The 13,814-nt window shown below is 45.9% G+C and overlaps 1 protein-coding gene across 6 annotated transcripts in view; it reads left to right on the forward strand.

Annotated features, from left to right (window-relative positions):
- The window catches only part of JCAD (junctional cadherin 5 associated), a 60,290-nt gene that overhangs the window by 31,573 nt on the left and 14,903 nt on the right, over positions 1-13,814 (forward strand). For 2 of the 6 annotated variants that reach the window (XM_027686871.1, XM_027686876.1), the window contains exons 1-2: positions 60-140; positions 12,670-13,031. In XM_027686871.1, the coding sequence (XP_027542672.1) occupies positions 12,730-13,031 (302 nt within the window). In that variant the 5' untranslated portion in view covers positions 60-140; positions 12,670-12,729. Of the gene's footprint in view, positions 1-59; positions 141-12,669; positions 13,032-13,814 lie in introns of those variants that run through there. The other 4 variants (XM_027686873.1, XM_027686875.1, XM_027686872.1 and 1 more) reach the window with 4 other exon arrangements.

Consider the following 13,814-nt stretch of genomic DNA (forward strand, 5'->3'; position numbering starts at 1 on the left):
GGCGGGGGGCGGGCGGTGCGTCCAGCCCGGTCCCGCCCGGTCCCGCCCCGCCGCGGGCTCGGCGCCTCCCGGCTGCCGTGGCCGCTCAGCGCGGCGGCCCCCGCCGCCACCCCAGGGTCTGAGGGCGGCCGCCCGGAGAGGTGAGTCCCGGCAGGTCGGGGAGGGGGCGGTGGGCAGCTGGAGGAGGCGGGGAGGGGGAGGACGGCGGCGCTCGGAGGTGTCCCGGCGCGGGCGGCGGGGGGCACATCCCCTCGGGTTCCCATCGCTTTGCACCTGCTCGTTCTTCTCTTTCCCCCGCGACCCTCGTCTTTCTGCCGACATCCCCCCGGGAGCTCGCCCTGAGCAGAGGTTCCAGGGAAGTTGGTCGGTGCCGCTCGCTGGAGCCGCTCCCTTCCATTTACCGCTGTGGTCCCCTGCGCCCGGGACCGGGGCACCGGCTGCGGCTTGGGGCCGGCTCCCACCGACCCGCCAGGATGTGGCATCAGGGTCTGAAACAAGTGCCTCCCCTCCTGGTGTTTATCCGTACTCCGGTATTTACACAGCAGTCAAAGGGATCTTTGGGGGTTTTCCCTTTTTGGTGGTTGTTTTAAAGCATATTCTTTTGCAAAGGAGACAAAAACCCAGCTGTTCTGTCAGAACGAGATCTGTGCTGTTATGTCATTTCATAATTGCCTCAGAATTGCAAATTATGGCCTTAGTCTGCCACTGAATCTGTGCCAAAGGACTCTTGCATCTGTTAAGGATGGTGGTGTTTGTTTTGTTTCTTTCCCTTTCTTTTTTATTTGGTCTAGAGTTGAAAATAATGGCTTTTTAATGGCATGGACCTTACATGCTAAGTTACTTCAGCCCATGTCTTTAAGTGAACATACGATGTAACTGTTCTTAGTCAGTCTGATCCACACAGTCAAGCCATTAAATCTTGGCTAGTGACAATGAGAATTGTGTCCTGCTGAAAAGTATTCAAATGCACTTCTTTGCGTGAGCTGAAGCAGTTTCTCATTGTTACTTCAGAAGTTCCGATTCTGCCGAGAAATGCTGTTGCTGTTTGTGGGTAACAGACACATGGAAAATAGCAACCTTTTAGCTTCAAACTAAGGAATATCAGATTAATGACAGAGAAGGGCTCTGCAGTTCAGAGATGCAGCCACTGCAAGAGCCTTAATTTGTGCCAGCACTTGGTTTGTAATCACAGAGGCTAGATCTGCTGTACCCTACTATCCTCTTGCAGTTCTACCACTCACTGTGGTACCACTTGGAGGAAAAAAGTGTGGTCCTGCCAGCTATTCCTTTTTCCAAGGATGCTGAAGGCAGCAGGAGTCTGGAGGAAGTTGAAGCAAACTGCTGCTGTGGGGTAGAGAAGCCGGGCATGGTTGTGCTGCTCAAGGCAGGATAGTCTCCTAAGCTGTGTCATTGGGGCATGTTAGAATATCAACTAAAATACCTATTTAGTCTCTCATTTTGAAGGCTAGGCCCTTCTGCATCCTCTCTTCCTATGATGATGCTCAGTATTTCTTCATGCTGCAACGTGCATTTGCTAGCTCTTGGAAAAGATTGATCTTTCAGGGTCTGCCAGCCTGTGTGTATCGAGTGGCATATTACAGTGCTATATTGTTCTTTAGATGGATAATTTCACTGGCCTCTTATGACCTAAAAAGCACACAGAAAATAAACAAGGGCATATTGTTCAGTGAGAAGGATGCAGAAAGTTCTTCTGCCTTAGCCGTTAGTTAGGGAAACATTACTTTTAAGTGTTTCTCCTGATTGTCAGAGAAGTGACATGGCACATGTGAGCTTGTTTTTTGCCAAGCAAATTCTGTTTGGAAGGTGAGGCATTTCTGAACTTCTTGGTCACCTTGGAACTAGTTACGAGTGCATAGCAAAGTCCTGCCCAAATCTTCCCTTCTAATTAATTTGGCCAGAGGCCATCTTAATTAACCTTGAGGGAGTTCAGGGGTGGGAGAGCTTGGTATGAAACAATTGTTCTCTTGTAATTTGCAGTTCACAATGTGTTGACCAAGCCACGGGCTGCATCTCTAAAATCCTCTGGGTCTCTTGCTGAAGCCATTACATCAGTTTATTTGTTTTTCAACAGATGTTGTTTTCTACTTCTTGAGTGGAAAGGGTTATCTCACTTTCTGCAACCTTGCTATTGTGCTTTGTTTCAAGAGCCAGTGGACTTGGTCTTGCTGGGGAAACTTACTCACCAGTTCCAGCTATGAAGGAAGGAGTTGGTCAGCCTTTCAGCAGACGTGATGTGATTGTTAAGGTCTCTATGTGAACTGATGGCATCTTTTCACATCTGCCTAGAAATAACCCTCAGTTCTGGTATTGGCAGTGCCTGCAGGGAACAAAAAGCAGCAGCAGCCTCTTTGCCTAAGAGTATTACAGTTAGGATATTAATAGAATTTGTCAGCCATAACTTGGACCGTCTCAAATGGTGGGGCAAGGGAAGGCGTTCTGAAATCTCAGCCAATTGAGAAAAAGAAAAAAGTTAAAGGCTGGGTTATGCTTTTTGGAAGTGCTGAGGGCACCCTGCAAGTCACCAAGAACGTGATGAAGGGGGAAGAATGAACAGCCCGTTTCTGAAATTTCAGGGTGGTCTGTCTTCCCCAATTGTGATGATGGCTGCTCACCTTGTTGGTCCAGGGGACTTATCTGTGCTCAGCAGCTGGGTCACCTTTCACCAGCCTGGGCTTACCTTACTGGTGGGGCAGCCCTGCCCAGCACACACAGTGCCTCAGCAGCACAGTGCCACTTGTGTGTGTAGGCTTCTCAAATATCTGTCTTTTTTTTTTTATGCTAATGCATAAAAATGCTATTTTGGCATTTATTTTCTGGTAGAGCAAGGGTTTGGGGAGAAATCCTGCAGAGACTACTAGTCAGGACACACAGATCCAAGAAAGAAAGATCAAAGGCGTCTTAATACAGGAAGAAGCAGAGGGTCAATCCAGAAGAGAGGGCATTTGATTATACGTACAAGGGTAATATAAAAGGGATAACACACAGGAGAGGATGGTAGTGTCCAAAAATGAGTAAACAAACAGATGTGTAAGACTATGCTGAGAATTTATTTACTCCAGCAGACACAATCCTTATCTCTTTGAAAGAGGAGAAGACCACACCAACCTTGGAACGCCTCTGCTCCCAGCCACATTTGTGAGCAGGAGAAAGTGTTTGTTTACGGATCACTCCTCCATGAGTCCTGGCCTGACGGGCCGGCCTGTCCTGCTGTGATTAGTAGGATGCTAATGCGTGTAATCCTTTTGATCACAGAGCCCAGGCCCTATAAGTCATGTCACTGTCACCTCAAAGAAGTTCAGCTGTGTGATAGATCCCTTATTAAAAAATTGTGCTTTGAAAGATCTAATACAGTTATTATTGAGATACTTTTTTTTCCCTTTTCTTTTTGGCTTGTACAGATGGAGAGCTTTTCTATTAAAAAAATACAAACAATAATACTTATCCATGTAGTCCTAGCGTGGGAGTAGCTTATTAGCACTCTGCCCATAGGTGTTTTAGGTGGGATGATTAGACCATAATATCCTGATTTTAAGATATGAGTGACAAATGTAATTCCCTGTGCTTTGTTCAACTAGACTGGATTTCTCCGTACATAATTGTAAACAGCATGGAAACATTCATCTGAGTCTTAAAAAATATCCACTTCTACAGTTCCTTTCAGGGATGGAAAGAGTTGACTAATTACACTTTGTTTAATAAATGTACTGTTTTCTTCTCCTGTTGTGACAAACAAAAGCTGTCATTTGAGGAAATACACCATATGCTGCCAATTGGTGTAAGGACTGGTTATATCTGGAGCACAGAGTAGCAGTGAGTACTCCTTTACAATTGCTCCTTCTCTGAAAAAAATCTGGACCAATTTCAGTGGAGTAGTGTGCTGTTCTGTCATCAGTGGAAGCAAGCTGTTGACATTTTGAAAACCAGCTAATACAAACAGCGGTATCTGTGCATTCTTGGATGTATCCTCTCTCCCTGTTATGCCGTTGGATGCTTATGAGCCCCAGTGAATCAGTGCTCAGTTGGGGATGGATTGGTCCGTGAAATGTTTAAAAATCAAACTTATTTCAGATACCGACTCCCATCCATGCACAGTCAGACATGTTTTTCCACATTGTGTGAACCCAATACTCAAACACCCACATTAATTAAAAAAAAAAAAATCTAGCTCTCTACCAATTTTTCTTGGCAAATCTGAGAAAGCAAACTGTGAAATCTCCTAACAAATGGGGCTGGCAGCACCTGGAGAGCACTTGGTAAGATCTCCCCCAGGAGATGCTCTGCACTCTCTCTCATGCCATGGTGGTGGGTTTGCAGATGTATCTGCATGGGTGAGATACAAGACAAGAAAGAAACTCTTAAGACTTGCTCCTCTCATCCTCTCCGCTTCCTAATTTTATTGGAGACACATCATATCATTAATTTATTCTCTGGCATGGTTCCTCGGTGATTTCTTTTTGCTGAAAGAATGCAAAGAGGATGTGAGCTGTAATTTTCACTGTCTGTGAATCTTTGTGTTAGAGAAAAAATGTGAACTCTCCTGCCTACAGGTAATGAGGGTTAAACTCAAAAATTCACAGATTTCTTTTTATATTCTTTGAGATGAATGGGAGAGACTGGCCTGGGAAGACACACAGAGCCAGCATAAAGTTGGCTTATCTTCCAGAAGTGACTTTGGCACATCTTCCTCCCATGTAGAAATGATTATGCATTTAGCAGTAGCTGCTTTGAAGCCTTTAGTATGGTGTACTTTGACTGTAATGGGAACTTTCTTGAAGCTTTGCTTGGTGCATGCCTGTGATCTGATATGAGTCCTTTGGTCAGGACCCTGTTCTGGTGCCTACACTCAGCTCATCTGCTGCTGCTTCTCTGCTCAAAAACCTTCCTGAGCAGTAGTGTGTCTCTTGTGTCTCAGGCTCCCTATCCCTCCCATCCCTGGAGGAGAGGAAAGTTTCTGTTCCTACCCCTGTGCCAGGCCTGCTTCCCCTTGGCACACCCCTCACTCTTCCCCTCATCCCAGAGGATGTTGGGAAAGGGGATGCAAGGACAGTTTTAGTGGGGGAGGGGGGAAGCCACATTGTAATTCATGTGATGTGGCTCTTTATAAGGCTGGGAGACTTGTACATAAGAGTTCTGGTTTTTGTGGTAATATGTGGGCGTGCCAACAAAACAGTAACTTTTTGGGGGGGTGAGAAAGGAGGAATATAAAAAAGTTTAGTTTCCATCCCAAACCTTTGGTTCCGAGGGTAGGATCTGCTTCATCTGCACCATTTCTGATACATCTTTGTTGAGTCTGTTCTTGAAAACGTGTATTGATGGAGATTTGCGGACTCCCAGCATAAACAGTGGATAACTATCTTTATGGCTAGACAGTTCCTCCTAATATCTAACCTAAATCTCCCTTGCTGCCTGCTAAGCCAGTCCCTTTGGTTTTCCACATCCGCAGTGAGAAGGACAAGATTATCACTGCCTTTTAGCAGCCTGACATATTTAAAACTTGTTATCATCTCTCATTGTCTCACCCGCATTCCTCTTCCCTCTTCTTTCAACTAAACAAGCCCACTTCTTGTACTCTCTTCTCTAAGGGTCACATTTTGCTAAGCTTTTTATCATTCCTGTGAGTAAGTGGCAGTAAGCAGCATCTTGCTTGAGGTAGGGCCCAAACTGGATATAGGGCTGAGAGGAGTAAAGAGCCTGACATATGATGCTCCTCTTGGTATGTCTCCAAGCATATTCACCTGTGTGTACCAAGCCCTGCACTGCTCTTACCATAAAATTGTGGAATTGTTAAGGTTGGAAAAGGTCTCTAAGATCATTGAGTCAAATGATGTCCTCTCTTTGTAGTTCTAGCCCCAGAGCCCCAGCTGTACCGCTCCATGTCATACTTTTGCATTGCATCCTTGTTCTTCAGCATGGTTTTTTACACCTGCCTCTATTGAATCTCAGTCATTCATTTCAGACTGGGTTTCTAATTTATTAAGATTTTATTCTAATTGCAATCTCTGAAAATGCTCACAGCACTCACTACATATTTGTAATTGTAATCTTCCTTCTAATTTACAAGTCATTAATGGAAATACCAACTAGAGCAAGACCCCAGGCACAGCCCTTATGTGTCTTTTCAGGTTGACATTGAATTTACTAACTATTCCTTGAGTACAGATTTGAAGCATTTACCTGCCCAGAGTAAATTATACCTCAATTGTATTCACCTGGTTTGCATATAAGACTATCACATGCACCCATCAAAAACTTTCCTCATTCCAATGTGTGACTTCTACTGTTTTTTCTTCCCTAGTTACTCTGCTCCCAGCTCTGTCAAAGAAGGAAATTAAATAGATTAGACTTAATTTGTTCTTGACAAGTCTGTATTTTCTGTTTTCTCATGACTTTATCATGTGGGGGGGAGTGCAGTTGCAGTGCAAGGTGGGAAACAGGGAGAGGGAAATTTCCTGGATTGCACACCTGCTCCCTCCTGCTCCAGGATAAATCAACACGTGTTATAAGCATTTACAAGTGGATTGAATAATAATTTGTCTGATTCGGTATCAAAGCAAGGCTGTTTGGTCTATGATACCCCAGATCTGTCTCCTTCCCCCTTTTGTTTGAAGTTAGATAATATGTTTGCCCTTCACCCATCCTTTGAGAATTTCTAGAAGGGTTTTTTTTCACTGATGGCTTGGAGGCAGCCCTGGCTAATTCCTTACTCCTTCCTTACTCCTAGCCTATGCTTAATTAAGCCCCACCGAATTGAATACATCCAACTTGCGTTAATATTCTCTAATCTCTTTCTCCTCTGTTCTAGAGAATCTTTGCGCTAAATATCTAACATTTAATCATAGTGAACATTATTGTTGAAGGCTCTTCAAGCACATGAATTTTATCTTTCCCGATGGAGCGTGTGTCTGCAAGTCAGTGGATGTGGTGGTGGTTGTTTCCGCAGCAGAGGGCAGGGGGATGGCACAGCAGCACATCAGCCTGCCATTTACGGTCCCATCTGACTTTATTGTCCCAAAAAGATGAAATTAGGAAGGTAAAAGCCTCGTTTAATGTGTTTTTGATAAGCTGTCTTATCTGCACACATGCAAAACCAGAGAGAAAACAGGAGCAATTAAAATGGCCAAAGCCTTAGATATTCTCCTGGGATGTAGCTCAGGGTTATATTTAGATGGAGCAAGTAGCACCATCTAGTATTAAAACTTCAACTACAAGAACCTGTTTTCCATTGCTGTAGTCTGTCAGGCTTTTATCACTTGATCTGAGACTTTCAGGTTGTGTGTCTCTCTCAGGATAAGTTTATTTTAATATTGTCAGCTAAACCAATGCAACCATTTCCAAGAAAAACTAGGGGGGAGGAGAGAAGGAATGTTGTTTTGCCCACATTAAAAAGGGGAAAGAAGATAAATCCTCCAGCTTTTTGATTGAGAGCTGCTGTGCCATCATGTTCAGGAGTAGCATCTGTGGTGACAAGGCTCGGAGACATCTGCGCATGTCCTCGGCAGACTCATCTCTGTTTCCGGCTACTCCATTTTCCAACGACTTTTCCCTCTCATACATCAGCACCCCCCAGCCTCTGGTGCTCAGCAGCCCCCTCTTGACCCAACTCTGTGCAGGGATGGTGCTCATGCCGTAAACTGCTGCAAGGGATGTACCAGCAGAGCATATGCTGCTGGAGGGGGATCGTCCCTGCAAAGATGGCTCTTGCTTCTTGCAAGAACAGGTGAGAATGGGATCAGATCTGGGAGCAGAGAGCCAGCACAGAGGTAATTCTGCTGGAAATGTAGACAGGACAGAAGGTGTTCATCAGGAGGGGAAGGAAGAAAGTGGGGTGATGGAAGCAAACAGAGGACTGGCCAGGAGAAGCTGTAAGGGGTGCAGGAGGGTGGGATGGGCTGGCTAGCACAGTGGTGGGCTGTGTGGGAAGTGTGGCTGAACTGGTGGAACCAGAAGACAGGAAGGCAAGGAAGGGTTGCTGGAGGGATAGCAAGAAGGACAGATGGGCAATGGGAAGGGAGAAATGAAAGCACTAGGGTGCATGGTGGTGAGCAGTTAACAGGGGTGGGGGGGATATTGGGCTGCCTGGACAAAAGTGTTGATGTTGGATTAGATGGGCAGAGGAATGGAAGAAGGCACAGTAGACAAATTACCGCAACCAATTTTTTTGCTTATCCCATGTTTTCATTGCGTGGACAGCTGATTTGCCACACTTGGGTTGATGTGCAGAGCTACTAGGTTCTTGTAGCAGTTGCTTTGAACATACCTAGTTCTCTTTTAAAGCGAAGTCTTTCTTTTAAAAATCAGGTTGTAGGCACTTCAGAGAGGGTGCCTAGAATGGAGGGAATTGTTTTCACTTTAGTCTGTCTGTATAAATATTTCTGTCTGGCACATGTCTGATATGAAATGGGAATAATGTCACCCAGACGTGAGTGAAGATAAGCTAGTTTAATGTGTGACCCATCTAGATAATATGCTTTGTAATTTAGATGCCTGTTAGTAACTCTGTCTTCAGAACGGTGTTTGGATAACTGCTGTAGATAAAACCTGGGAAGACTAGCATCACCTAGTCTGCACATCAACCAGGACAGGAGTCCTGCAGAATTCAGTAGCCTCAAGTCATGTAATTACAGACTGCAGCAAATTGTGTGTCCATGCAGGGTGCCTTGATTTTGGCAATTCTTGATGCTGTAGGCATAATTCTGCAATATGAATCATGTTCCTTCTATGTTTTCTATTTTAAAAAATCAAGTTGCAGAGGGCTGAAGAGATGTTACAGAGGGCAGCCAGGGCCAAATTCTCTGTCACTTCTGGTCTCCCAGACCAATATGTGGCTGCTATGCCAGGATGCTCTCTGGAACTTAGGCTAAAGAAAGGAGCCTGCCAATGGGCTGTTTGGAACACCACGAAGGTAGGGTTCAACATGGCATGCAAGCCATTTCAGAGCATGGAGGTAAGAACTGCTCCTGCCACTGCTGCAGGTGTTAGCATTCATCATTGCTAGCACTGGTCATCATACAGATGGCAGTGGTACCCCCCCAAAATAATAAGGCTTGGGAACCCCTGCCACTGAAAAGAACTACAGACAAAGGCATCAGTAGAAACCCGTGTGTTTTCCCCACTGAGAATGAGCTCCAAAAGCAGCTCAGAGGAAACTCTAGCACCAGATTTCTTCAGGATGTTTTTCAGGAGTGCTTTGGGCTTTTCTCGGTGCCAGCGATGAGATCCTCACTCTTGGACGGAGCACCCCGAGACGAGGTGCTCTGATGACGTTTCCATCTGGTGGTCCCATTGTGTCCCGCTCGCTGAGGCTGCAGCTCCCCATTGTGTCTGCCTGCACGGGGGCTGATGCTGATTTCCGCCATTCACGCTTGTTTCTTTGCATCTCAGAGTGCTGCTCAGAAGTTTCCAGAGAAAAGCTTGGCCCCTGTTTCTAATGTAATGCAGAGTTGTACTGGCTGCCGGGGACAAGTCGGAAACGCTGGCAAGATAGCAGGCATCCTCAGGAAGCAAACCCTATCAGAAAGCACTGATGTCATTGGCAAACAAAACAAATGAGCACTGGAAAAACAAACTGTTTTCCAGCCTTGTTGATCTTCCCTCAAATTAGAAGCTCTGCACAGCCTTTACTCTGTGGCCCAGTCTGACAGATTATTTACATGACAGTGCTGCAGCAATGGTTTTGTTACTCCTGCCAATCCAATTCCTTTGATTTTATTTTTTAGATTTATTTATCTAAGGGAGGGTGGGGTGAGTGTCCCAGTGCTGAAGCCAGATTTGGAAAGCTGGCCAGCATCCTTGCAGATGCTAGTGCTGACATGGTTGGTGTCCTGCAAGCTTTGATCAGGCATGACCTCCAGCTTCCCTGCCCCTGGCCAGGTCCTATGCAGGGGATGCCACCTCCTCACAACTTCTGCACAGCCCTTCAAGGCATGTGTCCTGCCAGTGTCCCAGCTAGCAGCCACTTGCCACCACTGCTACTGGTTCTTTGGAGCTTGTGCCATGAGCATGGAGCATTTTTACTTATGGTGAGTCTGGGTAGAGCTCGTCTGGGGGTTGATGCTGAGGGCACCATGGCAGGCAGAGCGGTGTGGGCTTCACCCCCTTGATTGTTCCAATTGCAGTGTTGTGATGGGCACAGTGACAGCATCCTGCTTCCAGATGGGCCTCCCCACCACCCGTAGCACTGTGGGGTTTTCCCTTCCACATGTGATAAGTTTGCAGAGCAGGAGGAGACAGTCACACCAGTTCCTCATGGTGCATTTCCACTCGTTGCTCCTCACTGCTGGTGCCAGAAGGAGGATCAGAGTAAACCCTATGGGCTGGAGGTTTCTCACCCACTCGTCTTTGTCTCTCTGATGCCACTATGGCTGCAGCAGTGGCAGAGAGGGGGTTAAGCTCTGCTGCAAGACTGCCTGATAATAGCAGGAAAAGCACATTTCTTCTTTGCACCTGTGAGCGCTTCGATGGGCTTTCTGCTGTTTATGGTAGTCACATTGGATCTTTCTCTCCTTAGAAGCTGAACAGCTCTAGCAGCCAGCTGTTCCCTTTGCTCTGCTTGTACCTGGCTCCTTACACAGTCCGGGCAGGGGGTGGATGGAAAATCAGCTTTTTAGGTCAGCATTCAAAAATAACCCACAAAGCCTTCCCTTCCTTCCATGAGGGAAGGGTCCCACTCCTCCCTGCTTTCTGTCTGCTTGTACTTACTGCTGGCTCGCCTACTCAGAGCTCTTACTGGGAATTTGGAGTCCTGTTCTAGCAAGGGCTACTCCTAAAATATCTTCAGCACAGAGCTTTATTTCTCTGTTTTTAAAGGGTGTGTAGTGTTACATGTGTGAAAAGGGAAGAGATTCATTAAGCTCTAGAGACAAACCGGTTTAAGTGCTCAGCAGGCTCTCAGGTTGAAAAGCCACTTCTGCAGCATTCCAGGCTACCAGTTAAGTTGTGGCTCTGCATAAAAATTGTGCCTGTTTTTCCACACTGTGGGCTCTCCTTGGGCAAATGCCATGGCCACTGTGGGCAGCGCAGGGCAGATGTGGCTGGAGGGTCCCTGCATGCCCAGGAGCTGCACACCAGGCTGGCCCAGAGCAGCTGGCCAGACCACCTCTGTAGCCTGCAGAGCATGCAGGAGACAAGGCAGAACAGAAAATGGGTGAGGTGCTGGATAGGCAAAAAGCGGCCATAGTATATAGAGGGCTGCAGCACAGAAACTGGTTTATATAGTAAGCCAACCCATCCACTTTTGTGTATATGTAGCCTGGGAGATTTGGTACTAATAAACACACAGCATCTATCTCAGTAGTTCCTCCATTTCAAGGAAATAATTGTCAACAGCATTGAACAGACTTCTCCCTTTTTGTGTGCCCAAGGAGCACATTAGAGACCAGTGTATAAAATGTACATTCTTGTCATGATCTTTGCAGGGACAATCTCCTTTTGAGCAGCTGCCACTGCTGGACTCGTGATTCTCAGGTGGACCTGCTACTGCTAAGGACACACAGTACTCACTAGGCATGTTAAATGAACTCCTCATGCAAGGAAAATCATCTTGTGTTTTAAAATTTACATAAAGAATTTATTTCTGTGCATTTTACCTCTTTATCCACCTTTTTTAGATTTCTTTCTTCTGGTGATACAGTTCAAACAGGGAGGAATGTATCAGAACAGTCCATTGTTTTGCATAACCTACAGAACAGAACGTTACCTTCCACTCTTTTTAAAACTCTGGAAGACTGGGTGTTCTGTAATTGCCATAATAAGCTGTGAGAGTAGTATAGACAATAGAGATTGTTTCTGGCCAACTAATTCAGTTTACTGGATCTTTGCTCTAGTCAGTGCAAAATTGAGGGCTGTCACTGGGCAAGAAAAATCTTGACCATCCCGTGTTTTGGAAATCATTGAGATACAATAGACATGGCCATTGCAGGTTGTTTCCAGTCGTGTTACTCAGTGGAAATGTGTTGTAAAAGCAGCATATTTATAATCTTAGGTTTTGTGTTATTCTAGCTGAGGACTGCAAATTTCCAACGGGCCAAGGCAGGGAGAATAGAAAGTAAGCTGTAAAAAAGACTGTTTAGCTGGGGTGTTGCACGATATTACCTGGGTTTCTCATGTGGTTGCATAATTCAGTTTTGTTCTTATGTATATTTTGTCCTTGTTCATGTGAACTTTTTTTTTTAATTGCAATAGAGCTATAGGGAGAGACATATTGTCCTGTAATTCTCTCCCTCCTCCTGCAGTAACTTAAAACATAATACAGAACACACTTCTCCATGACTGGAGAAAAATAGTTTTCTAAGGAAACGTCTGCTCAAGTTGTGGGCTTACCTCCAGTGCAAAGATTTTTTTGAGATCACATTAGTGAAATCTGAAAGCTGCAATCACCAGTGAATTCTTGAGTGAAAGGGACTGAGTCAGCAGCAGCAGCGGCAGCACGGCATCTGCTGCTTGGCTGAGTGCAAGGAGGTGTATTGTTTAGGGAAAGCCATCACATGATTCATCAGCATCTGCATGCACTTTGCTTCATCTATTTTATTAAGAGGGTGGAAAACCGAGTTGAGGGGATGAGACTTTTAGCTTAAGTAGCCTAGCAGCTGATCAAAGATATCTTTCCTTGTTTAAAGCAGCCTTCTGCTTATTTTTGGTTTTGTTTTCTAGTGATGGGTCCAGCTGGAAAGAGCTTTCTGATGGCACAGCTGTGAGTGAAACCAGCACAACATGTTCAGTGTCGAGGACCTCCTGATTTCTCATGGATACAAATTGTCAAAAAATCCCCCTGTTTCATATGAGAACAGGTATGATGGATATCGGCATGAAGTCACGGGGAACAGATCTGCTCAGAGGTCAACACTGAACGGGTTTGAGGCAGAATCCAGAGCTGGGGCCTACAGCAAGAAACCTCTGGTGAAAACCAACTCGAGCAGCACTGAAAGCAGCCATGGGAGCCAAGGGAGGCAAGCAGGTCCTGGTTACCACCATGACCTTCAGGGTTTGTCCACTTTTCATACTTCAGAAGGGGGGTAAGTTTCAGCATCATGCCATGGCTTTGCTTTCTCTTTCTTTTGGTCCTGACAGATAACTAACCACAAATCTAACCCTTAACACCATCTTCCTGTGATCCTTTCCTGCTCCCATCCTAGTGACCATTTCCATGCACTGGATGTCCACACAAAGCAGTGGCACATCCATTCACCTTCTACTGGAGAAAGGCCTTTGGGAATACTGAGATGATTGGAAGTGGCTGCGTGTGGGAAAATTTGATTTCATTATGTGGTCTGTATCAGAAAGACCTTTCTGATGGGCTTAGGAAAAATAGGGAGAAAAGTTCTTCCTTTTCTTCGGTTTTAAAAAACTGAACTCAGCTTCTTCTGCCACATACACACCCCAGTTTTTGTTGCAGATTCGGCCACGTGCAGCATGGTAGGTGCAACACACCCACTTTTGATGGTTGTTCCTATATGCACTGAGGATTTTCTTGTTTTCCTCAGGCCACTCTCATGGAGTAAGCATGAGAAGGTGCCTGTGCACTTCTTTTTAAAACGTCCCCAGGCCAGTGGAAGCTCTTGTCGTCACGCCATAAAACGAGCTTGTACAATCGTGGTTGCACAACACCGAGTACGTGCACACCGGGGCTGGGGCCGGCTGGGCAGGAAGAGCTGTGTGTACACACCACTGCTCGGCCATTGTTCTGCAGCTATTTGAGTGCTGCAGATGAACAAAGGAAAGGGGCTCAAGCAGGACTGGAAGCCAGCCCAAGTATGACGATGGTTTACAAGGAAAAGCCCCTTCCTCCTGCCGAGTGG

Source organism: Neopelma chrysocephalum, unplaced genomic scaffold, assembly GCF_003984885.1.
Source record: "Neopelma chrysocephalum unplaced genomic scaffold, ASM398488v2 Primary Assembly neopelma1_72, whole genome shotgun sequence".
Lineage (NCBI taxonomy): Eukaryota > Metazoa > Chordata > Aves > Passeriformes > Pipridae > Neopelma > Neopelma chrysocephalum.